Below are 26544 nucleotides of genomic sequence, written 5' to 3' on the forward strand. Positions count from 1 at the left end.
CATTTTAAGAAGAAATAATGCTGTAAGATCAACCAAGGACAGCCTTTTGTTCATTCAAATTTTAGAAAGTAGTGTCTTTGAGTTAAAATTCCAGGAGGGGAAATCTGGTAAGTGGACTTGCTCAGGATCTGGTTAACAACTGGTACATTCATAGCAAAAGATAGTATGTCTGCTATATAACTGTAGCTTGAGGAGGAGTAAGGAAATTATGTTAAAGTAAGTGGAGGAAGGAGAAGGATGAGAAACTTCATTGCGGGTACTGCCAGGGTAGGATGCTTCCACTCTGTAATAAGAATGGGTAGTGTAAAACATGATGGCTGAGAATTCAGGTCCCTGAGGTAACATGTAAACCAAGAGCCAACCAATGTAGCAGCTGACTTACAAACTACTTTATCAAGAGAGCTTTTTTAGTCTTGAGTGGTCTATATTGGGAATAACTGCTCCAGTTACCCATCTGAAGACCCACAAGAAATGCTTTCAGCAACTCTGCTGGTAGTTGCTCCTGTTGATGCTCTCCTCATATGAAACTATTTGTTTTCTTTTGTGCCGTCTTAGCGCGTTTGTTTGCTCTGAATTTGTATTATGAGTGTCTTAAAACTTTCAGTACAAACTTGTACTGCTGTTGCTAACTTACTCCATTGTGGCAACAGTTTTATGGCTTGATCGTTAGGAGTAATAGTAAGACTGGAAAGTCAAGTGCTCTAAAATGAAGAATACTATTTTTTTGAGTGTGTTTGCACACTGTGGTATAATACAAATGTTTTGTTTGTCAGTTTTCTCATATGCTGTGGTTTATGTCACGTCTCGCAAGTTATTAGTCTTGACACAGTACAATAAAGAGGGGAAGTATTATCCATACGTCACAGGCAGTAAAATGTCAAGGCCAAATTCTGCAGGCATTGAGCATATAGCTCAAGAGTTACGGTTTATGGGATGTTGGGATGTTCATCTTCAGAAGCATTCCCTGACCTCAGCTGATGCGGAATGCTCAGGATGTTAGAAAATCTGGTTCTGGATGTTTTAAGGCAATAGGAAAATGAAAGCAAAAAATCTGTTTCGTGGGTGTCACTACTTCCATAGAACGTTACCCTGTTTCTTTCCCATTTCATTCATACTCTGGTATATGTTAAATGAGGCAAACACTCTTCAGGAGAAAATAAGTAACAAAAAAACTTCATGTTGTGTTGTTTAGTATCTGTATTTCTGTCACTTTAGGGCAGCTCCTTGATTTGTACCTTACAACCTGACGTCTTTAGTGTAATTCAGGCATGTGACTGCTGTTGGAACAGTAAATCTGAGCTAGCCGGTCATTTCTGAATTTTAGTATTGTTTTTCTTCTGTATTACAATGATATGAAGAAAACGTCAGGTTTTTTAACTTATCAGATATTTTCAGTTCACTATTAAGTGTAGATTAATTTGGGGTGAGGTCTCAGTCCTCCATATGAAGGGCTATCATAGCAGAACTTTCTGATTTATCACTATGTAACTTTAAGAGTCCGTTTCATAAGGCTCTGTCATGTCTGTGACGGTACGTCTGGGGAAAAATAATACCCCATTTATGGTCTGTTTATCCTTTTGGGCTAATTCCTAGATGAAAAATGTCTAATACATTTAAGCAATGTGCTTTTTCTAGAGATCTATCTTTGTAATCAGAAACAGCAGATAAATGAGTGGGCTTCTCTAAGTTACAGGCAGGCGTCAGTAGTAGGCTGGCATGTTAAATGTCTATAGTTTATTTTGAAAATGCAGTGAAAGATCAGTGTTTGGAAGCATAAAATCAGAAAAGAAACTTAATCAGGCCTTTATTAGCCTTTTGCGCAGTCCATAGGTTTTTATTTTAATTTTGTGTTGTACGTTTTACAGCTTCACTACTGTGGGAGAGTTTTCCTGGGACAGCCTGTTCTGTCTGTGATGATGTTGTCCTACTGAACACTGGGTTGCTGCACAAAAGTCTTCTAAATTGCGTAACTTCTCACTGGCAGTTTTGTAAATTGCTGATCTGAGGTAGCTTTCAGTTCCAAAAAAAGATATCCTATGTAGAAATCTGATATGAACATCATAGTAAAATCAGTTTATATTTTTGATACAGCTGAACACTAATGTTCGTACTTGTAAGTGTTCTGTAGCTTTACGATAGGCAGTGTATTTGCTGCACCTGTAGACAATATACATTTTCTTTGAGGTTTCCTTCAGTTTTTGAGGGAAGTTAAACTTTGTATTATATAGATAATGTAGCTAGATGTGTGGTTGAATTTGAAAAATTATTTAATTAATTGTACTTTTATCATTTTCTGAATGGAAAGATGCTACATTTTATGGAAAAGACTTGAGCAATTCTGACAGTTCCCAGCAATCTCAAAGTTAAGACCTCATTTCCAAGTCTGGATGAATCTTACATTTTTTTCCATCTCAAATAGATGCCTAACAGTTTGTTCGTAAAGATATTCAAGGATTATTGCTTTAAAATAACTTTTAAGGAGTTGTTTTAATATTCAACTCGTTACATTTGAAGAACTTAAAATTCACGGCTGTCTCTCGTATTTATTGTCATCTTACTTCAAGTTCTTAACGTGAGGCTGATCTTGTATTTCTAATAATGGTTGCACAGTTCCAGAGGAGCTTGTGCAGTTGTGCTTTCAATGTGTAAACATACACATGCTAGACCTTTCCAAAGCAGCAGTAAATTCTTTAATGAAGAATGTTCTTGTTGTGACTTATTTGCCATTCTGCTGGGGTAGTCAGCTCTCTGCAAAGCTGGTGTACTGAGCAGCTTTCTCCTAGCTGAGAGTTCTGTCCTCTGAGAATAACTCAAAGTGCAAAACCTGTTATATATGGGACAAAATATGTTTCCAGTGCAGACGTTCGAGACAAAAACTGGTTAATGCAGTCACATATGACTAGAAATGTTGTGTGGTTCAGTCAAAATCACAAAACAATCGGTATGTTTATCAAATGCCACTTGTACTATAATCTTCCCAGTTCATTATGCTTGTACACAGCATGCCCTAAAAAAGAAAGCAAGCTGTTTCAACAGAGCAAATGTACAAAATACCATGTCACAAGTTACTTTTTGAATGACAAATAAAAACTAAACTCATTTAGATAAATGGAGGAAGTTTTTTCTTCTGGAGTTTAGTATTTCAAATAGCCTGTGTGTTCATTGGTGGTATTGACACTAGAAAAAAGTATCACCTGTTTTATTTCAGGAGTAGCTGTTATCAGTGCTAGCAGCAATAGACAGCAACAGTAATCTTCACTTACAGGCTAAGTTAGCTTTATCTTGAGATGCTAAATCAGAGTAGGATTTGACGGCGTATGTTGTCAGCACAGATTACTCACAAACTTACTGCAATGCAGCTGTACTGTTCAGGAAGACATGCAGTTTACTAGCAATGACGTGTATCATAAGGCACACCTCAAAACGTAAGCCAGGGCAAAAAGGAGCCCTAGTTATGCTTGCTTTTTAGCAAATTTTAAATTCTGAATGTATCTGCCACTGCAATGGATGTATTTCGCGTTTGAAAGTGATTACAAGTCATTAATGGAGGTGTTTAGTTGTAATGAACTAGTGTAAAGAAAAATCTAAAAGCTAATAAAGCTCATGTCTCATTTTTTCTATGAAAATATACAATAAACCAAAATGCGTGAACTTCCTCTGAGTGTAGACCACCTCTAAAGAAACATATCCAGTAGAAGGCTACTTTTTCTGCTGCTTACAAAGCATGTAACTGATTTCTTAGACGGTCAGGGATCAAAGAAATCTATAACTTTCCAAAGTTGTGGGGTGGGTTAGTTTTTTGCTTTTAATTCTGTTTTGTTTAAATACAGTACTGCAGAGTTAATGCTTTGTGGCTAGCCAGTCTCTTTGGTGAAATTGGTAGCTCTTTGGTGAAATTCCTGAGAATTATGTCTGCTTAGCCACTATGTGCTGAGAAATGCTGAAGTTAGTGACTAACGATGATACTATAGGATTAGCTTTATAGAAAAGTAAATAATAAAAAATTCCTACTAGCTGGGTCAAGATGGCCAGTTGCAAGCTGACTTGGAAAAAGGGGTTTTTACAGGTAGTTGAAGTTGACTGTAGAATACCTAGCTTCCCACTGAGAGGGACTGCAAGGTTCTGTGCAGCTGCTTAGCGAACTAGATCAAGGAACACATCTGAATGAAAACCCACTGATTTTTATTTTATTTTGTTTGGCAGTTGACTCTCATTTAGGTCAATTTAAAAAGACTGTGGAACCTCCCTTATAGATGTGTGTTTTACTGCAAGTGACAGATTTTTGTCTTGCCGTGTGTATGCATGAGCATACACGCGCATTTAACAGTGCTTTTCTTAGGGAAGCAGGAGTGAGTATTGATGGCTCAGCTGAATAAATTTAAAAATAGATGCACCTATGTCTGAACTGCTGTTAGTTTCAAAGCAACACTTTCATTGTGTGTTATACAAAATAGTAAAGCTTCTTACAAAAACATACTTAGCATCTGTATGTGTCAAAGATACATAGGAAATTTAAGGAGACTTGTGTTAAGTAGAAGGCTGCTTGTCATGTTTTCCTGTTTATACTTGCATGGCATGAGGTGGTCAAATAATTTGTAATGGATTGTGATTTTTTTTTATTGCATTCAGATGTTAGCCACATAGTAAAATGTGCAATGGAAATTCTCCGTATGAGGCTGAGTAACTTTTCACAATTGGAGTAATTTATTTGAATAGTCTCTGTGGGCTAGTTCCGTGGTTCATACCTCATTGGGTGGGGTAAATCTGTATGCGCTATACTACAAGTTGTCGAGCAGAAACTCTTCAAAGGAGACTAAGGAAGTTGTTGCAAGTAAGTGAGTGCATAGCTGCTTTGAGTAAAAATGGAAATATTCACTCATTTGCATACCCTACACCTTTTCTGTTTTACACTGATAAATCAGAGTGTCAATATCTTATGTTTAAAGTAGGGGACCTTTTTTAAATAGTGGAGGAACATTGCTTTAAAAAAAAAATCAATCAGTGTGAGCCTTGCTGAAGAGGTGTTTTGGTTCTTCTGTGAACTGTGTCAGTTTATAAATGTTGTGATCTTAGATATTCTTTCAGTTAAATTTATAGTAAGTCATAGGAAATAGCACTTCTTTAGGTGGCTGCCCATATACACCTCCCTGTGTGGATACACTGTAAAAGTCTGAACTCAGACCTTTTGTGCTGTGCCAGTGTGCCAGCTGGCTCATGTGTTTGGCGTGCTCTGTTCTTTGCTGCCTTGATTAAAAAGCACATCTCGATTTATGCCAATCACCTCTTGGCTATAGATGAAGATGCTTCTTGTCTTCATTAGGCTGTAGTAAACCCCCCGCCCTTTTTTCCCTCAATGTAGTTAATTGAATTTATGAGCTTTTTTACTCCATTGTCAGCATCTTTATTTGAAACTTCCTTCCTTTTTTCAGTATTTCCATCCAGAAAGGTATGGTCAGAGTGTCCTGGATTGAAATACCGTTAATCATGTGGTGGGACTGTGCTAGATACGATAGGTGATCAGAAGTGTGCCTCTTTGACCACTTGTAATATTTTTCAGGCCTCAAAGTTCACATCTAAGTGTCTGCATTTGTAGAGATGGGGACTTCAGGCTGGCTTTGAACCCAGGATCCTCCTGTACAGCATCTCTAAGGGCGTAGAGAAGGGTGTACAGTTCCTTGCCAAGCTGTATGTCTGTCTCTTCCATCACAAGTAATAAAGTAGCCCTTTTCAGGGAGGCTGGGAAGGTGCCTCTGTGAGCAAAGGGAGTTTTGAAACAAAATTGTTCAAGAAATATTACTTCAGAAGATGTTCTTGTTTGTGCCGTCATTGTATTGGAGCTTTTTTTAGTGCTAAACTGTTTCTGAGGAAGGTTCTGTTCAGAATGGTGTGGAGAGCGTAGCATCAAAAGAAAAGCAAGGAACCAACTCTTTATGGTATTCCTATTTTGTGGGTTCAGCTCCCCAGCTTTCAGCTCTGTGTTGGCTGGTTTTGTGTGTGTGTGTGAATGATTACCACGGTCTCAGAAATGGACTGATAATGGAGGCAACTCAAGAAAGGTGTGGTTTAGTACTGGTATTGTGTGCCACAGACCAGCCGCTAGCACTGTTCAAAATGTTACCATCAAAGGCTTTCTCCAGAACTCTGAGCCAGCAACTGCTTTCTTTTTTTTCCGCCTTAACTTATTCGGTACTAAATTCATAAATATCTTTCAGAGTGGATTGATAGCGCTTCTGCACGTTGTAAGCACCTTCTTATGTCTCTATTAAATAACATCTCATTGTAGCAAAGACTTCAAGTATTGACAGCACTCTTATGGACTGGTTTTTATTGTTGCTTCTCTGTTTCACATGAAGCATTTAGGGTATTGCCTCAGGGTATGTCCTGGATACTTCTTTCTGTCTTGTGAAAGATACTCTTAATAATTTGATCACAAGGGCTTTATCTGTTAACGTCAACATGATTTTCTTCTGCCCCAGGGAAAACAGTTTGCCAGGGCTGCTGTTGAAAAGGCTTAGTTTGTCATTCAGTCTTTAGGTATCCCATCTTTTCTGGATGATGAGGAGTGTTTTGAAGTTGCACAACAGCAATTTCCTTTAGGTACTCTGTAGCAAAAGAATTTGCAAATGTTTTCTAGGTATTTTGAAAAGTACAACTATCTTTCGATTTCTCTCACAGACATAAGGATCCTTAGCAATTCCAGTGGATGTCTCTCATGCTGTGCTGGAAAAGCGGTGTCACAAAGCCAACTACATCCCACTTCCCTGAATAAAGAATACTTTTCTTACTCAAAGCTTTCACAATACTGGTGGTAGGAAATACAGTCAAAATTCAATTGTACTTTGTTTGTACTTGTACTCTTTGTTTTTTCCAGTCTAAGTACTCATTCTAGATGGCTTTTGAATATAGAATGATCCTTCTATGTCATCTTTCTCTTACAGTTTAATTCAAGAGCTTTCTGAAACAGATGAATCTGAGTAGGTGAGATTCTTGTGATAGTTCTATTTTATTTTTTTTTTATACCTTTCTGCTGTAATTACTGAGAAGTAAATACCCGAGGTTTCATAAGAGAAGCCTCATTGGGTCACCTACTGTAAGCTGAAGAGCTGTTGTCTAATTTTTCTCCTCTAGCCCTTTGTGGATGGTTATGAAAGGAGTTAACCATAGTGTTCCCACATGGAAAACCCTCCAGCTCTGTCATGGGGGTCTCAAACTTGTAGGATCCATTGAATTCTATTTGAAGAACAATTTGAAAGCTTGTAGGTTTGACACTGAGGTGAGGTTGGACTATTTTCTGAGACAGCAGCATCCTCTTAAAGACACCAGTTTTGGAATGGGTTGCAGTGAACCGTGCAGCTGTGTTTGAAGCAGGAGAAAAAATTGCTCTCATTAAAGTAACGGAATAATTAAAATTATTCTGGATGCAATACGAAACTGTGAATAGCTAGTCGTTATAATTTTAATTTCTCTTAAAAAAAACAAAACAAAAACAAAAACAAAAACCAAAAAAACCCCAACAAAACAAACCAAACAAAAAACCCCAACAATACCACTAACCACCACCACCCCACCCCCAAATGCAAAACAACAACATGCAAATATTTACCTTCTGGTATGTATGATTATTAGGCATTCCTAAGGAAACAGTCAAAGTGGTTTTCTAAAGTGTCAGTCTCCTACTGTGTGGTAATTCCCAGAAGTCATCCATTTGATGCATGATGGTGATGGGCTATTTCAGTGATTTTAATGTCACTCTGCACATGTTTGTGCCAAGTTATGTGTGATTTGTTCTTGTCTACTGTCTTTTTACTCGTCTGCACTGTTTTGTATCCTTTTCATTGTTGATGGTGTTCAGGGCAAGATAATGTATCCGTTGCCTGTGTCTCAGTAATGTAAATGTGTATTAATTTTGTAATAGTTAAATCTTTTTATAAAACAACATACTAGAGCACATCTTTCTAAAGTATTTATGGGATTTGCTTGAAGATTCTTCCGCACTAATGTGTAACTAAACTTTCTTAACTTAAGATGACCATTGCATTTATATCTACAGGCCAGTAGCATATTTTCTTGTTTGGGCAGCCTTATAAATGCACCTTGAAACTTTATACCTCAGTAGCAGTATTCAAACCGTTCCTTTTGGTTGTTTGCCTTTGAGAACAGTGCAGATAATACTGAACATGTTCTCAGGAATTCAAAAGGCAGGGGCTGAAACCTGTGCCAAATGTTAAACCTATGGATTGCTTCTGAAACTGCCTACAGTAGCTTTTAATCGATTTGTGCACTGGAAGTGCTGGTACCTTCTTACTGATTTATACTGGCAGCAATTAAAAAAAATACTTAAATTGTGACTGATAAATTAACAAGCTGAATTCTTGGGGAAAAAAAAAAGCTATTGGCACAGCTTAAGTTTGACCACTTTATAGTACATTACAGTATTTCTGTATGATTGGTATTGATAATTCAGTTCCTTTTCTTACAGTTGTTTCACTGAAGAAGGAAATGCAGTATTAGTGTTTTGAAGGTTGTCGTTGAAACAGAAGTCTATTACAAAATATTTTGCCCAGCTGCTGTAATAATAGGTTATACAATCAATGTAGTAATTTAACTTCCATAGTAATGAACCAGAGAGTTTTAGCCTTTTATTTGAAAAATTTGCATCCCTCCTTTGTGCTAGTGGGTGTTGATTTAATCTTTTATTGCATATTTCACCTCACCTTTGTTATATGTTTCTTAAAAACCTTTCTGTATTGCCTTTCTCTTTTATTCCATTGTCATTCCGTTCAACTTACCTCCTACATGGAGTACATAAAAAAAAAAAAATCAAACTAGGATTTAGCCTACTGAAGTAATAACACCTCATTTTGGATCCCCATATTATTGTTCATATCTTCAACAATCCTCTTTTGCTCTTTGTCTAAAGAAAAATTTATGTGGTAGTAGTCACCTGGTGTATGGCATAGCATGCAGCACAGATTGCCATTTAATGACTGGCCCATAGGTGCCACCATAACAGCTACAAGTCATGACAAAAGAATTCTAGCCATCAGCCATTTACCTGGAAAGCAGTAACCTTCACTTAGGCTGTCCCATACAAAAGAGGAGACAAAATATTTCTCAGTATAATCAGATAAGTAAAAAAACCCTAAAGCTCACAGGAAAAAGTAATTCAGAATTGGGGTTCAAGTAAATTGGGTTTCTGTTGCTTACAGTTTAAAAAGAAATTAAGATGTGTATGCATTATATTTATTTCAGTCTCAGTTTTGCTTTTTTTTTTTTTTGGAAAAAACTTAATTTAAGACATTTACTTATGAAACCATAATTTCCAATTGAAACAAACTGCACAGAAATGGAAAAAAAAAAAAAAAAGACCATTCTGGCCTTTGTGGAGTCTTTGTTTCAAGTAATATGGAGTGTGGAAGATTCTTTCTTAACTTTCAAGATTATTACACTTGAAAAGAATCTGTACTGGTTTGTGAGCATGTGCAATTTTAATCTTGACATAAGGTACAGGAGGGAAAACAAGCACTTCACTTGTCTGTGCTAATGGGGAAGGCTAAAGCCCATTTCCCCCTTCTTGCATTCGTGCTCATTGTTCTTTTGTAATGAAATTAAAGTTGTAGGTTGTAGGTCGTTGACCTATGAAGAGGTTTGAATTTTGATTACTTAAGAGCCATCTGAAACTGGTGACCCCAGTTCTGGAATTGGCTCTGTTCTTGTTGTAAAACCTGAGATTTGCTGATGACTTCAGTTATGCTTTTGTAATACCTTAAGCTTTTTCAGATGCATGGCAAGGGAGTAACTGAAACTTTTTTCCTCGAATAATACCGTTTTAAAGTAACTCATCGTCAGTATCATGATATTTCCAGGTACCTCGGCTTGATTTTTAGAAATTGTAACACATGATCTTTATGAAGAATGCTGCAGTGTTTAGAAATAGTCAAGTATTATTGTCTTAAAGATGACAGTGGTGACTCTAGAATACAAATAATAAATGGTAGTAAATCCAAGAGAAACAGTTTAGTACTAAACTTGCAGTTGATATGGACACAGAAATTAGGGTTCATATTTCCAGATCATTTATTCCCTGAAGCAGCACATGAACCTGAAATTATTTTCCTAAATGACTAGCAAGACACAGAAGCATAAGCATAAAAAGGGAGAAGGAAGATTCCGAGTAGTCATGAGAAACAAAGATACTGTCACTTTCATCAAAAATGTCTGCAATAACCTACCTGCCTGGTTTGCATGATTTTTGTAGCTGTTGCTTTCACAGAATACTTTTTTCTAGATGTATTGTTCAAAGTAGTTTTCAGAATGACAATTCCAGTGTAGTTTCTTGGAATATAGAAGCCAAAACCACTGCAGAGTGAATTTGGAAAAACTCAGCATCTTTTAAAACACGATACAGCGTGGTGTTCTCCATCGCATCAGGATCAGAGGGTTTGAGCCAGCAGTGTGCCCAGGTGGCCAAGAAGGCCAACAGCATTCTGGCTTGTATCAGGAATAGCGTGGCCAGCAGGAGCAGGGAAGTGACGGTGCCTCTGTGCTCGGCACTGGTGAGGCCTCACCTCGAGTGCTGTGTTCAGTTCTGGGCCCCTCTGTACAAGAGGGACATTGAAGTGCTGGAGCGTGTCCAGAGGAGAGCTACCAGGCTGGTGAGGGGTCTGGAGACCAGGTCATATGAGGAGAGGCTGAGGGAGCTGGGCATGTTTAGCTTGGAGAAGAGGAGGCTGAGGGGAGACCTCATTGCCCTCTACAGCTACCTGAAAGGAGGTTGGAGAGCGGTGGGTGTTGGCCTCTTCTCCCAGGTGAATAATGACGGGACCAGAGGAAATGGTCTGAAGTTGCGGCAGGGGAGGTTTAGATTAGATATTAGGAAGGATTACTTTACTGAAGGAGTGGTCAGGCACTGGAACAGCCTGCCCAGGGAGGTGGTTGAGTCACCATCCCTAGAGGTATTTAAGAAACATCTAGATGTGGCACTTCAGGGCATGCTCTAGTGGCAGAGATTGTAGGTTGTTTGTTTGTGGTGGTTTGGGTTTTTGGGGGGGTTTGGGGGCTTTTTTGGGTTTTTTTTTTGGTGTGTGTGTATGGTTGGACTCAGTGATCTCAAAGGTCCTTTCCAACCATGAAGATTCTGTGATTCTATGATTTCACTGGTGCTGTAAGCTGATTGAAGACCCTCCAGCTAAGAAGAGCAGCTTTCTTACTGCCTCACTGCCAGCTCCCTCTGATGATGGAACTAGTAATTGGGCATCTGTACGCTGAGGGTGGAGCAGGGCGTAAATCACTTGTAACCCTGGCTACAGCCACTAGCACTCACCCAAAGCAGGGACCAGGCACATGTGGCTTGGAGGTGGTGGCACCATTCTTTTTGGTGGTAGCATGGTCTTTGTCCAGCTGTGAAGCCATTACTCCAAGTGTGCATTAGTGGGGAAAAAAAAAAATACATGTAGAGTTTGGTAGTGGTGTTTGTTAAGGAAATGAAGGGCTCTTTCTCACTTTACACACAGTTCATTTGCAGTCTGGCTGCTCTCAAGGGAATTTGAGTTTACCAACAGCCAGATGAGAATAACTTTGGGAACACTTTGAAGTTCCAGTGAAAAACAGCAAGGAAATAACACTTACTCTGTTGCATGTACACACTGCAAGCCTGCTACCTGAAGCAGGTGCTTACTTCTGCATTTAAACTCATTTTAGAGAAGAGAATCTTCAAAGATCTTCTGAGGTTGTTGAAGGTTTCTTTTAGTAAATAGCTGTCTGCAGTCAGAGAACAGCTTAATGCATTTATTTGCCTTTGACTTGTGACTTCTTCACGTTCTTTTATCACTCTGTAGTTATTTGAAGTCTAGTAACACTTTATTGTATTTGAGATTTTGCTACCAGAAACCATTCCTTAGGAGATTTGCCCAGAGCTTTCCAGAATGCGTGTGTGTTTATACGTTTTATTACACTTTTGAGACATTTACACTGGCTGTGTGTGACTTGGGTGTGTCACTTTCTCTGCTCTCTTTGAAACAAAATGTTTGACATTCCTTGCTTATTGTGTTGAATTAGGTTAAATAAAGTAGTATCCTTCAAATTGTATATTTTGATCTTCAAGAACAAGATTTATTCCCTTCCCCTCCTCTCACAAAGTGTATCTTGAAGTGGATGCATGCTTTTTTAAACTTTGATGTCTCTCCATGATATTTTTTATTTTACTCTTGCAGCCAGCTTTTTTTTTAATGTAGGATTGTCTTACTTTCAACCATTAAAGTGTTAGGTTTTTACTGTCTATAGGTTTCACCTAATTGGTGAATGTAGCCATTATCCTACTATGCTTACAGTCAGATCTTAATTTTTAAATCCCTTCTGTGTTTTGGGTATATATACGTAGATCCTATTTCTTTCTTTTTTTCTTTAGTATTATCCTTGTTCCATAGGAGGCTGGTTACTTGGTGGATATGGCAGGCACACTTGGAACGTAGCTACAAAACAGGTTGAGCCTTTCATAAATGCTTAGAAATACTACGTGGCACTTGTAAGCCACAGACCCGGTATTGGACTAGTTCATTGTTATGACATGCACAGATAATAACACTTGCATGTATTGTAAATGTCAGACTTGTGTAGTGTGAATTCAGAACTGTGTGGGTGAATTTTGAGTCTTCGCCCCTTGGAATGAACGACAATATTGTTGACAAGGTCTGATTTCAGAAAGTATTAGCCTTAAATTAATCAATATGTAGATTTTTTATGCAAAAAGATGCAGTCCGTATTCTAGGCAGCAATACCTTTTTAACAAAAAAAAATATCTTTAATGGTACATATCAGCCTGCCAGGAAACCACAGAAGTCTCTTCTGTACTTTCATTGTTATGGGAGGTCCATGCAGGGTCTTTTCCAAAGCACCTTTCTTCAGTTGGCTTGGTTTGGAAACTTAAAAATTCCAAAATACAATTTAAAAAGGATACTGATCAAATGTACTTGACTACTTTCTGCCGTAAACTGCCAAAGATTACACCTGTTTCCCTGCCACATCACCAGTTAAAAACAGTGATCAAAGGTAGTTTGTGAAAGATGAAGTAAACTATATGAGGATACATCCAGGTTTTTTTTCCAGATTAAGTTTTTATGGTTTAGTATACTATTTTTAATTTTGCCAAGTACTTTTTCTCAGTGTGTTAATTTATGTAAACATGATAGTAAAGCATAATTTAAGTTGACATCTCTTTATATGCAGGTTTCTACAATCCAAGAACTTGTTACTGGTTATGAAGCCTCATTGAAAACTTGTGACCTTTTTAGTACATGTGGTAAGTTTCTATTGTCTTATGTTAATTACACTGTAATTACCAGTACTGTTTATGGCAGTTACCAAGAACTGTTGAAGTGATGATACTTTTAGCAAGAAAATAGTTGTAATACGTCCTAGCAAATGCACGCATTACAGCAAATATTTGCTGAATTTGCCAAGCTTTGTTTTCTGTGTGTGTTTTTTCAAATGCAGTCTTCACCCTTACTGGTTACTGTAATTTTTTCCATTTTGTTGCAGAAAACGGAGAGAAAGAGCCCCCAACAACACTGCTTTGGGTTCGATATTTCCTGGCACAGCACTTTGACAAACTTGGCCAGTGCTCTTTGGCCTTGGATTACATTAACGCTGCGATTGCTAGCACTCCAACATTAATAGAACTATTCTATTTAAAAGCAAAAATTTACAAGGTAAGAAATTAATTTGGACACATAGAGTATCTAGTTTATAAAAAACCAACCCATCTAATTGGTGTGAATGTGTGGATAGTATGGTTATGGGCATCAGTTTTCATGTGGGTTTCTTTTGGGGCACTGTTCTGTCAGTAAGAAAATGAAAACCCTTTTGTTTAGATTTTGCAAAGCAACTTACAGCGAATTGTCATTCTGAAAAAATCTGGGGGTGGGGAGAGCGAACAATAAATAATGCCTTTTGTTATTTCTGAGGGAGAAATACCAGTAACTGTAGATTTCAGGAGCTGGTCAATAGCAGGCTTATACTGAAAGCTAACTATTTAATTTCTCCCTAACAGCATGTAGGTAACCTCAAGGAAGCTGCCAAATGGATGGATGAAGCACAGTCTCTGGATACTGCAGACAGATTTATTAATTCTAAGTGTGCTAAATACATGCTGCGAGCAAATATGGTAAAGGACGCGGAGGAGATGTGCTCTAAATTCACGAGGGTAAGTATATGGCTTTAATGAAGAGAGGTTTTGTTTGCCTCTGGCAGTTTATTTTTCACTCGTGTAACTTTTGACCAAAATAAAAATATATATTTTATTAGTGTCCACTTTTAAGATAACGCTCTTACACTTAGTGGTAAATAAGTATGTAGAATCTTAGAATGGTTTGGGTTGGGAGGGACTCTTTAAGGATCATCCAGTCCAACCCCCCTGCCATGGGCAGGGACACCTCCCACTAGACCAGGCTGCTCAAAGCCCCATCCAGCCTGGCCTTGAACACTTCCAGGGATGGGGCATCCACAACTTCCCTGGGCAACCTGTTCCAGTGCCTCACCACCCTCACAGTAAGTTATTTTTTCCTTACGTACAACCTGAATTTCCCCTCTTTCAGTTTAAAACTGTTAACCTCTTGTCCTGTCACTACAGGCCCTGGTGAAAAGTCTCTCTTTCTTACAAGCCCCCTTTATATATTGACAGGTCGCAGTAAGGTCTCACTGGAGCCTTCTCTTCTCCAGGCTGAACAGCCCCAGCTCTCTCAGCCTGTCTTCATAGGAGAGGTGTTCCAAGCCTCTGATTTTTCGTGGCCCTCCTCTGGACTTGCTCTAGCAGACTCATGTCCCTCTTGTGCTGGGGGCCCCAGGGCTGGACACAGTACTCCAGCTGTATAGATCCCGTAAATACTGGAAAAAATGGTCATTCAAAGGTGGTTGTCCAGAAGTACTTTATACTGCCGTACTTCCAAGTACCTCTCTGAAAATGCATCTGATGGATACCTTGTTTGCCAAACCCGCTATTCCCCAGTAATACCATCTGAGTGAGTGCATGGGAATGTGCACTGTATTCATTATGATTTAGCATTAACATAAATTAATTTGGACTTGAACATTTCGTTCCTTTAAGCTAGTTCTAAAGATGAAAGTTTTGTTAAAGCAAATCCTGTCCTTAAAAGATGGGGTAAGCACTTGAAATTCTGTATTGTTTGACACTGAACAAAATTTAGATTCATAAAGACTGGATTTCCATATTATTTATGTAACTAAATATGAAGACAGCTACTTGTAGGGATTTTCTGGAGCAGATAAATGAGTCAGGCTCCTTAATCCTTCTTAATTTTAGGTGTGAAAACACTTGAAAATGAATCTGAACTTTGTGGATATTTCTAGGAACGACTAAAAATTTGATCACTAAAACTCATTGTGTATGCTTGTCAGAAGTGTTAGAGCAAGAAATACAGAACTCTAGCCATAGATATTGTGGTAAGATAGGATAAATCTGATCCTGAATAATTAAATGTTGTGAGTTGAAGTGGGTTTTCTTTTTAGTAAAAAGGCTGTTCTGAAAATTTGGTGGCTAACATTCGTGATATGTGGAATGTGCTTCCAGTTTGGTTTAGAGCATTGAAACTATAAAGAATAAATCCTAGGATTTTTTCTTGTAAAAGTATGAAGGATAAATCTAACTTCATTTATTTAGACTAACAAGTTCTAAGAAACTTATTATTCATACTACATGATAAAGCAGTAAATATATTAGTGAATTTTTAGACTAGTAGATGACACCTGACAAGGGGAAAAAACAACAAAAATTATGTACTGAACTTAAAGATTTTTTTAAAATAATGTTGTTTTCTGCCCCCAAATTATAAAACTAAGACTGTGTATACAAGCATGAGTTAATCGTAAAAATCTGTTGAGACAGTAATCTTGTTCAGGTAACTTTTTTTTAAAAAATCATTTAATCTGTCCTTTTCTATCTTGGGAGCATAGGCTATCACCAGTGTTATTCTCGGTCATTGGGTGGTTGTATCTATTTTCTATTGTATTCCAAGTAGTTGAAGGATTGATTGTTTCCTACTAATGGCCTGAAACTAGCCATAGTTGAAAGAAGCCATTGATAAATTGTAATAGCAAAAAGTGATAATGACACTTATTTCAGGAAGGAACTTCTGCTATGGAAAACCTAAATGAGATGCAGTGTATGTGGTTCCAGACTGAATGTGCCGCAGCTTATCAAAGGTTAGGAAAGTATGGTGATGCCTTGAAAAAATGCCACGAAGTAGAAAGGGTAAGTAGGTACAAACACCATCAGTTTCTTTCCCAATATTTCTCACACACTAATGAAAATATTTGAGGTAATCAGCATGATTTTCTTTGCATATAAAGTTTCTAGTATAATGCCTTTTAAAAACAGGTTGATACTTGATGATTTATTGTAATAGATGTCACCCCTAGCTATTGTGTGAAAAACATTTGAAGTGAAAAGGATTCAATATAAAATACCATGTCTCCCAACTATACAACTATTTGTACATTAACTTTATGCTGTCTTTTGCCAGCTCTTTTTTTTTTTTTTTTTAATCAGAACAACAACATTTCAGTTGGCTTTGAAAGGGTGCCTAAGTCTTTGAACAATCACATTATAGTTTTTGTTATGAAAGTGAGATTTTTCAGCGTGGGTTTTTTCCCCTGCTGAGAGGTTCCCTTGGACAGTCAGTATTATACGGATATTTCTATGCCTGTTAAATATTTTATGTAAATAATCAGTTGTAACTTTATTCACCTCCATCTAACTAAAAAAATAGATGAAGCAAGGGAAGCGCATAAGAGTTGTGTGTGTGTGTTCTTTTTTTTCTTGAAGCATTTTTTTGAGATAACGGATGATCAATTTGACTTCCACACATACTGTATGAGAAAGATGACTCTCCGTGCCTATGTAGACCTTTTGAGATTAGAAGATGTGCTCAGGAAACATGCCTTCTACTTCAAGGCTGCTCGGTCAGCAATTGAAATCTACCTGAAGCTCCATGATAATCCTCTTACCAATGAAAGCAAAGAACAAGAAGTGAATTCAGGTACCTAGACCATAATGGAGGCTCATATGTGTATGACGCATGTAAAAGCTTATTAAGCTAAGTAAGTTATGTGCTAATAGAACAAATATGAGTTGTAACATACACAAGTTTTTCCTCTTTTCTGTCACGATTTGATGACTGGTGAGATCACAGGTAACATGCTACAGCTTTCTTCCTCTCTTTTCTCTCATCGTGTTGTAAAACTAGTACACGAATGAACCTAGCTGTAGTCGGAGTCCTTGGGGATGAGTGGCATTTCAGAACATTAAAAAGAAAAATCGAATTCAGTTCAGCCATTTATCCATTTAAACAAAAGATAAATGTCAGTAACAGACAAACTATGAAACGCTGGATAGATTTTGTGGGAAAGCAGTCTGAATTGTAAGAATTTAGTTTTGATTTAGTGTATTTAATTTATTCCATAGTAATACTAGTTAATCCTGTGTTACACTTCAGCCTTTTTTCACATGACTTCAGGACCAAAGAAAACATGCATAAGTGTATATTAGCAAGATTAATACATTTGGGAAACAATTTAAAACTAGCATTAAGTGAAAAGCAGGCTTTCTTAAGAAACCAGTGGGGTGTGGTTTGGAAAAATGAGGCTTCAATGACAAATGAGTTATGAGGTTTTTTCCTTTAAGATAAGTAGTTGCTTCTCCGTTTGTGGAATCGCAGCTACTGTCAACACTGCAGTGGCTGTTGACTAAAGGGGTGCAATTAATGTCTAGCACTTTACAAAGGGAAAAATATTTGACATGGGTTAAAAAAAGTTAAACTGAACGAAAAATGCCACTTAATATTGCCAATACAATTTTACCTTTCATTCAGAAGTGAATAATAAGTTTTCTCCATATCTGCCTATGTATAATGAAGTACGTATAAAAAGAGACACATTTCACAGCACGGTTCGACTTGCATCTTTTTTTCTCTCCGATTTTAATTTGTTTCTATATATAGTGGAAGATCAGTGTGTGACAGAGGATCCTGATAGCAATATGTCATAGAAACATAGACATTCAGTAGGCTCATCCACAGGGCATGATAGCACTGTATGAACTGAGTTAAAAAGAACACTTGCTTCTCCTTCCTTCCCTGTTTCAGAGTGGTGGCTGGCCCCAGTAGAGAGGTCATGGTGCCATAGCCACAAAAAAAAAAAGTGTTAGTCCCTCAGTAGCGCATTCTTCTGTTCCTTGACACATTATTAGCACAGATTCTGTTCTCAGTGAAACACCACAGTAAGCAGACTGGAAACTACAATATTATTCGGGCTAAACTGGTCAGGTCAGTGGGATGGCAGGGAAGGAAAAAAAAGGGTGAATGGAAAGGCTGGAGGCTCCTCGCTTCTGTGTGAAATGTAGGAAACCCATGTTTTGTGTGTTCTGCTTTTCATGCAGCCGTTAAACTGTCTTGGTTTATGTAAATGCTTGTCCAATCTAAAAATCTGAACACAGCAACCAGACTGGAGGTACATATAATGGTCCTGCTAATACATACCAGAATATTTGACCTCTCCTCACCCTAAACAATATCAGTTTTTACTTGCATCCATTTAGCTATTCCGTGGTGTTTGCAGAAAATCAATGCAGTTATCATGGCTGTATGTTGTTCAGACACTTTAATGAAAGATAGCAAGCTTGTTTTAAGATGGAGTGTAAATCCGTCTGGGTGTTTCTAGTTAGCATGGAAAGGAAACTGAGCTATGGTCAATATGGGAGCTTAGTATTACCCTTGAAAACCACTTCTGAGGCAAAACCTGCCATAGATACAACAATTTCATGTAGTTAACCTTTCAAACAGTTGAGGCTTCTATAACAAATACATGAGAGTGTTGTGTTATGCCGTAAATAGTAATCCAGTAGTAATGTTGGACTATATAGTGATGATAGTCTGGCAAATGCTGATATTTCTGGAAATCACTGTAAAAGTATGCCATTTTGAGATGGGGGAGGAGCTTAGTGGGATGGCTGGGTGTTTGAGAGAAACAAGATTTTTTAATTAAATACTCTGTGAATATAAGTTATCTGTTTGTTACTTTAATCTGTAGAAAATCTCTCAGCCAAAGAATTGAAGAAAATGCTTAGCAAGCAAAGAAGAGCACAGAAGAAAGCAAAACTTGAAGAGGAAAGAAAACATGCAGAAAGAGAGCGACAACAAAAGAATCAAAAGAAAAAGCGAGATGAAGAAGAGGAGGAAACTAGTGGACCCAGGGAAGAGCTAGTTCCTGAAAAACTGGAAAGGGTTAGCATGGTCTTTCATGTTAAATTCATGTGATTTTCATAAAAAGCCTATAATAAGCGATTACTGTCAGGTTCCACTGAAAGAATCCAGGTGTTTCTATAAAATTATTTTTCTATGCAAAGATACCTTTTTGTTGTCTGTTTACACTAAAAAAAGTCATTTTTTCCTCTAATAAGTCAAATATTATTAATAATATTGTTACTTTCTTTAAATTTGAGGTTTTTTTGAACAGTAGGCCATCCTTCATTAAAATAGATACTGAACAAGAAGATGGTTTTTGTCTGAAGAACTCTGTTTTTTGTACAGTGAATAGAGGAAAAACTAACAGAAATGTGATAGCAGTTCACAAAATTTGAAGACATGAGCCAGTATTGCTCTAAGTACAAAGAACTGCCTCCTTTATCACAGTGACTTCAGAAGTTTAAGCTTGCTGTCTAAGGTGATTGTATTTAATTGTTTCCTAAATACTAAATTACAACGCTGAGCACGCTACATAGGCAGTGCCAGAGTTAGCCATGATGCCGTCTTTGTCAACATGAAATAATGAGCAAACACTTTTAATTCAGAAAGTTCGCTTTTGGCCTCTGATTATTTAAATGCACTGAATAATGGAAACTATCCTTGGTGGGTTTTATTTGACATTTATTTTAAGTTTTAAATTTCACTGTGTTTTCATTAAAACAGGTAGAAAATCCATTAGAAGAAGCCATTAAGTTCCTTATACCACTTAAGAATCTTATTGGAGATGACATAGAAACACATTTATTAGCATTTGAAATATACTTCAGAAAAGGTAAAGTACCGCATGATTTTATTTTGCTCTACAAAATTTTAAACCCTTCACTGCAACCTGTGTTATCTGAGTGTAGCCTAAAGTGCTCTGGAATAGATCTTTACTTGACTGAAGTTGGGGTTTGCATCGTATCCAGTAATAATAGGAAAAGTAGAGGAAAGAACAAAGTAAGTTGTAGTAGATACCGATAAATGCGGTAGAGAGATATTTGCAGTGTGATCTTTAATTATCTAGGGGAAAACAAAGCCAAACAGTAACACCTATGCAGTGTTGCCAGAGTTTGAGCAGCAGACATTTCTGTTATTCAAGAATTAGGATGGGAAAAATTAAATCTTCTTTTTAATTCTGTGTGGGCATTGATGTTTCTAATATTTGTACTAGATTTACTAAAAGAAACAGTGAAACAGAGAAGAAGTTCTGTATTCTTAATCTTGGTATGTTTTTGTTGTTTTTTTTTCCTTCCCACAGGAAAGTTCCTGTTAATGTTACAGTCTGTCAAAAGAGCTTTTGCCATCAACAGTAATAACCCATGGCTACACGAGTGCTTGATTAAATTCTCTAAAGCTGGTATGTGTGTAGGAAGTACGCATGTATGTAAAAAGATACAGGAAGTTACGTTGTACAAAGGCGTAACTACATATTTTTGCAATGTATAAATACTCTTGAAACACAAACTGATATAAAATAAGAATAGAAATAGACGGCTTGTTTTCCGTGGTAATACCCAAGAAAGTACTACGCAGGGTACTGTGCATGTATTATATTATGCTCTTTCCTCCGTTAATCCACCAGGTGGACCCAATAACTCACTTTGGCTAGATTTCACAGAGAGTAGGTGTTCCAGAGATCCTTGAAATTCTTAAGTTTTAAGAAAAGTGGCAAATATGGGAGATTTTGACTTGAAGCAAAGCACACGTTCAGCAGGAAGTTTACATGACAGAGCATCCTTGATGACTGTTTCATCTATAAATGCATCAGTATAACTGCTTGTGATGTGTTTTGAATGGAAATTTGTGTTTTCTTTCTGTGCCCTAATTTTAAAAATGGGAATTTTAGCAGTGATGTTTGTGGTTTCATACTGTTTTCTAGTTGTTTAAATGGCTCTTTTTGCTTCTCTCGCTCTTACCTTCCCCCTTCTAGTATCTGACCATAGTAACCTCCCGGAAATTGTGAGCAAGGTCCTAACTCAAGAAATGCAGAAAATCTTTGTTAATAAAAACTTGGAAAGTTTTAATGAAGAATTTCTCAAACACAACGCTACCTCCATTCAGCACCAGCTGTCAGGTTTGTTTAGCTTTTTAATGCTCTTGAAAAGTAGATGATTTAAGTGATTTAAATCCAGAATCTTTATCTGCAATCTATAATTCGTACATAAATTCCAACGAGCTAGAAATTCACATGTTTACCTTGAGTTTTTGCTGCCTGCTTTTACCATGTTAAAAAAACCAAACACCCTCATTGACTTCTTTATTAGATGCATAAGGAATGTGCTTCTTACCTCCAAAAAGTGTGCAATAAAACCCCTAGAGATATTCAAGTATGGAAGCACTGTCATCCCTGCTGTTGCAGGTTCTAATTTTGAAATGATTAGAAAATACAAACCAAAAAATCCTATATAATAGAAGCAGTGCTTTCCCCTGCTTTCTCATCAGCTGGAATGTCTCTCTTCCTACTCCTAGCTTTGTCATGTAGCAACAGCATCAATAAAAATATCATGACAAACTTGTTATGCTAGTTTTGCTTTTCTGCTTCATGGTCAACAATGAAAATGTTGAAATATGAGAGTCTTCCCCTATTTGTGTAGAAGAGGTGCAAGTAGCTGCTGGAGGTAAGTCAAAGGAAGGTGGAATTGAAATTTGTCATGTCTACTGAGTACAGAAAGGTTTGGAATAAAAATTGATGTCACCTGAGAAGCTAGAAGAGGAGAAAACAGAACACCTCTCCAGCAGTTAGGAAGAAAAAAAAATAAGTGTAGATTTATCAGGCATTTAAAGTACTTAGAACAGTACTAATCTCACCTAGTTTGTAAAAGTTACCCAGGGCCTGTCCAGAATCACTAGAGAAAGTTAGCCTCAGAGGATTGTTTATGTCTTAAAGGAAGGTTAGGTAACTTACCCCAAACTTACAGAGGCCACTAAAAGATCCCTGTTTCAGGGCAGCATCCTGAGAGGAATACTTGCACTTCTTTTCCTGTGAGCAGGCTCAAGATTTGGGAAGTCAATATAGATTTCTTGGCAGGCAATTGCTGCTCATTCTTACAGATGTGTCCTTCCACTCTTGTCATTGTTGGGCATCTAACTGGATGTTTTCCGAGTTCTATTTTCTGGCCCTCCGTTGTTATGGAAAATAGTGTAGTCACTTTGTCATAGTAATTGTACAGGCGAAGACTGTCACAATTCCAAGTTTGGCTTCACACTGCCTACATCTTTATTGACTTTGAGAAGGAGCCAAGCTAGATCATGGACAGTGGTGGCACCCATGTTAAGAGAGGTGTCAGGGAGCCCTTTGAAGAAAGTGAGTCTATTCACATTCAGTGGAGATGAGGGACTTCAATGTGTAAAACCTCCGTAGGGTCAATCAGTGAACCTTAGGGTCCATTGATGGCTGTGATCCAACAGTGTATCAATTTACAGGCAGTGGGAACAAACGTGGGATTAGGATTTTAAAGTGAAATGAGTGAACTAACTGTAGACATGCCCTTGGTAGCTCTGGGTCTTCGCCTACGTGTCAGTCTTCTGTTTATGCTGAGGCAGATTTGAAGAGATTGACTTATCTACTGTACAGTAGATAACTACTTAAACTGTCACCTTTAATTCAAGTTTGAAAATGGAAAGGTCTGAAAGACCTAAACCTTTGTTGTCTGAGAGTACAAATGAGTGTTTTAGCTTAAAATGATTACTAGTAAAAAAATTATGAGCAGAATTTTAATCCCTTTGGGTTTCTGTACCATAACCTCCCTGTAAACAAATGTAACTAGGTTAAATTTCATAAGTTTTTTGACAATGATGAATCAAACCCAAATATATTCAGTCTGGCAATTTATTTTCTGAAACCTGGATATAATAAGCAGTAAGAATTAGGAAAGTTTCTTTAATTAGGAAAAAAATTTTAATAATCTGGGAAATGAGTTGAGCAAGAAGAGATAATACACTCAGAATGTGGGGTTTTAATTATTTCAGTAAAATGATTTCTTAAGTTTTTGTTCTTTGTAGTAGATTATGTAGTGAAGTGTGCCCGGACTTTGTGTTTGGGAAAAGGAAAGTGTATGAAACGTCTGCATGTTCATTAAGATGAGATTTTAAATCAAGGCAGTTACGATACGAGGAGCAACATAATATTTTGCTGAGATGCCCAGATGCATCTTAATAAACTGTTCGTGGTCCAAGAAGCTGGAGAGTTTCTTCGGGACTGTGTTCCATAATTTTTTCATAGCTCTATTCGCTTATCTCCAGTACTTTTCAAAAGAATTCAGAGTATCACTGAGAAAATATATTTTACTCACTCGTACGTTTGGAGGACGGATTTCATTTAGCCTGCTGATTTGAAGGGCTTAGTCACCAATATACTCTGTACGTGTGTTTCAGTAACGTGAGGCATTTCAGTTTTGCAGAAGCAGATCTCCTCCATTACTCAATCCTTACGCTTCTAATAAATTTCAAAATAGCTTAGAAAATAGAAAATTAGTTTCGTTAGTTTTAAGTTACAAATAAGAGAGGAAAATGTGGTTTATTAAAACTTGCAAGAAGTCTTAATTCATATTGATTTGCACGGTTTCGGATTCTGTGTGTCTGTACGTGCGGTATTGCATTTAGGAACACTTATCTAAATATTGTGTTGTTTCTTACGATAAGGTGCAAAGATGATGTATTTCCTGGACAAATCAAGACAAGAAAAAGCAATTGCTGTTGCTACTAGATTGGATAAAAACATGAGAGACAAAAACGTGAAGGTAAAAGATACAGTACCTCAAGCCAAAAAATGTGTGGGATCTTAAATAACTTACATTTAACTGCAGGGTAACGTACATGCTTCATGTACCATGATATATTAGTAGTATTTGAAAGGACAAGGTTTCAGGTTTTTTTCACCTAAGTAACTATAAGATATCTGAATGCCAACAGAGAACTTGCTGAGATTAATATTGTTTAACAGTACATCTTTTAGTAGAAAAGCAATTCTATAAATCACATTTATTAACTGTTACTTTTGTTTCTTTAGACGTTAACAAAGGTTTTTGAGGCGCTGCTTGATGGCAGTTTTGGAAGCTGCCACAGTCAATGCGAAGAATATCAAGCAGCATGTCATAAACTGTTTCCTTTTACGTCTGCCTTTATGCCTGCCACAAACGAGGACGATAGCAGCATTGCATCTGTGAATCATACAGCCATTAACCATGATTTGCTGTCTAATGAAATTTGAAGTCGTGTGCGTGAGCCCGGGTGTGCGTTATACCCAACATGCACACGCGTATACGAAACTCTGACTCTCATTACATGCTGGCTGGATACAGATCAGGGTTTACTTCTCCAGGTTGTATTTTAATATCTTTAACAGGTATAAAACAAAATATTTGGATAGTTAAATGAAATGGAGTATGCTTTTAGTTATTTTTTTTTTCCTCCCAACAAAAACTGCCAATATTTATGTAAACATTATCCTTAATCAGCATTTTTCATGTTTATACTTGTACAGTTTTAAGTCTTCTAATAATCCATCAGCCCTCCCTCACAAAAATTATGGATGTTAAAGACTGCTTTCACATAAGTGTCGTTACATATACAGATAAATGTGATCATATCTTGTTAATAAATTATCATTTGAGCATTATTAGCAGATTAAGACTGAGGTGCTGCTTGAACTGCCCTCTTTGTCTTTTACTGGTTTTTTTAGGTTTTTTTCTGGGTTTCTTTGGGTTTTATTGTTTGTTGGGGTTTTTTTTGTTGTTTTTTTTTTGTTTTTTGTTTTTTGTTTTTTAAATCTTTGGTCAGCTTGGTTTGTTTTGAAGCACAGTGACAATGAAAGCTTGGGGCTTTGCATGTTTTTGTCAGGTGTGTGTCTTACATGGAACCAGTGTTGATGGATACGAAGATTAGGTTTGTGTTAAAAAAAAAACTAAGGCTTTTTGAAAACTATTCTATCTACCTTGTGTTCCATAGCTATTGTTTCCTTAAGTTTATGGTCAGTTTAACATTTTTGAGTATCCTGAAGCAATTCCCTGTGAAAACATAACGAATTCGATACTGTTGTTTGTCTTTCGTTCCATCCTTCCCCTTTCCTCCTCTTCCTTCTGGTTTCTCCCCATCTGTTCCCCTATTGACACTTAAGTTGAAAAAGCTGCTCCAATTTTGGGCAAGTGCGTAAGGTACAGTAATGGGGGAATACAGTTCTTCTCTACATCGTAAAAAATTCACTGGTAGGTTTACTGTATTACCTCCATTAAAAGGCCTTAGTTGTCCACTTACGGCCAATACTCCAGTACTTCTCACGACTAAATACTATTGCTTTAGGTGCTACAAAGCACATGGTATGTGAGGAGTATGTTTTACATTTAAAAACTACTTAAGGGAGCACAAAGAGGCTGACTACAAATCACAATGAACCTTTTTCTTACTTTATATTCTGGTGCATTAACTATTAAATATACAACACATCAAAACGGAAGTCTGAATCTAATATACCTATTTAAAGCATAGTATTGCCGGACAAAATGGCTACATATGACAGCTTTACATTCTATAAGAACTGCTATCAAAACATAACTATACTGTGGCTTGTACAGAAAATCTGTTTTCTGGAAACTGTAATGGAATCATTCGATCTCGGTTTGTTTTTATTTCACTGCAATGTAAATAATTTCAGTAATATTAACTAGCCCCTCAAAGGCAAATATAAGTTCACGAAGAGGGGATTTTATTAAGACAAATAAACTGTTCTAATTAAAATTCTCCTTTGTGTGTCATCTGTTTAGATTCAAAATTGTTGAATGGAAAACTCACTGTAAAATATTGCCAACATATGTTATGCTGTAATAAATTATTTTGTACACACTTGCCTTTGGTTTGGAATTTTTGCGTATTTATGGACATCAAACTTAGGTCCATCACATTTATTAGGTTTTTTTCCCACTCAGTTGCAACATTCACTGGTTTAACAGGAACTCTGTAAGTAGTTAAGAAAAAAAGCATAAAAATCACTATTTAGCACATTGAGACATGTATCTCTCTATATAGTAACACGCTGCCCTGAGAAATATGGCGAGATGTTTTTATCCTACATATTCACCGTGCCGCTTGCTGCGGAACAACTTGCTCAAAGATGTCTCAAGGAGGGAGAGGTGGTTGGTCATAATGGGATTGTTCTGGCTCAGCTGTACCCTAGAGGGATACTTCTCATCCTAGGGAATAAGCCTGTTCCAAAAGCCCAGGCCCTAATGGAAAATCCTGTACCTGATAGTCGTGT

At 37.2% G+C, this 26544-nt stretch overlaps 1 protein-coding gene across 3 annotated transcripts in view; it reads left to right on the plus strand.

The window, feature by feature from the left end:
* The window catches only part of NAA16 (N-alpha-acetyltransferase 16, NatA auxiliary subunit), a 71121-nt gene extending 44990 nt beyond the window's left edge, over nucleotides 1-26131 (plus strand). For all 3 annotated transcript variants that reach the window (XM_074564666.1, XM_074564679.1, XM_074564671.1), the window contains 11 exons: nucleotides 13225-13297; nucleotides 13537-13706; nucleotides 14048-14200; nucleotides 16136-16264; nucleotides 16838-17051; nucleotides 19099-19292; nucleotides 19977-20085; nucleotides 20554-20652; nucleotides 21226-21369; nucleotides 23937-24034; nucleotides 24304-26131. In XM_074564666.1, the coding sequence (XP_074420767.1) occupies nucleotides 13225-13297; nucleotides 13537-13706; nucleotides 14048-14200; nucleotides 16136-16264; nucleotides 16838-17051; nucleotides 19099-19292; nucleotides 19977-20085; nucleotides 20554-20652; nucleotides 21226-21369; nucleotides 23937-24034; nucleotides 24304-24504 (1584 nt within the window). In that variant the 3' untranslated portion in view covers nucleotides 24505-26131. The remainder of the gene's footprint in view (nucleotides 1-13224; nucleotides 13298-13536; nucleotides 13707-14047; nucleotides 14201-16135; nucleotides 16265-16837; nucleotides 17052-19098; nucleotides 19293-19976; nucleotides 20086-20553; nucleotides 20653-21225; nucleotides 21370-23936; nucleotides 24035-24303) is intronic.
* The last annotated feature ends 413 nt before the right edge of the window (nucleotides 26132-26544 follow it).

This window comes from Larus michahellis, chromosome 1 (assembly GCF_964199755.1).
Source record: "Larus michahellis chromosome 1, bLarMic1.1, whole genome shotgun sequence".
Classification (NCBI taxonomy): domain Eukaryota; kingdom Metazoa; phylum Chordata; class Aves; order Charadriiformes; family Laridae; genus Larus; species Larus michahellis.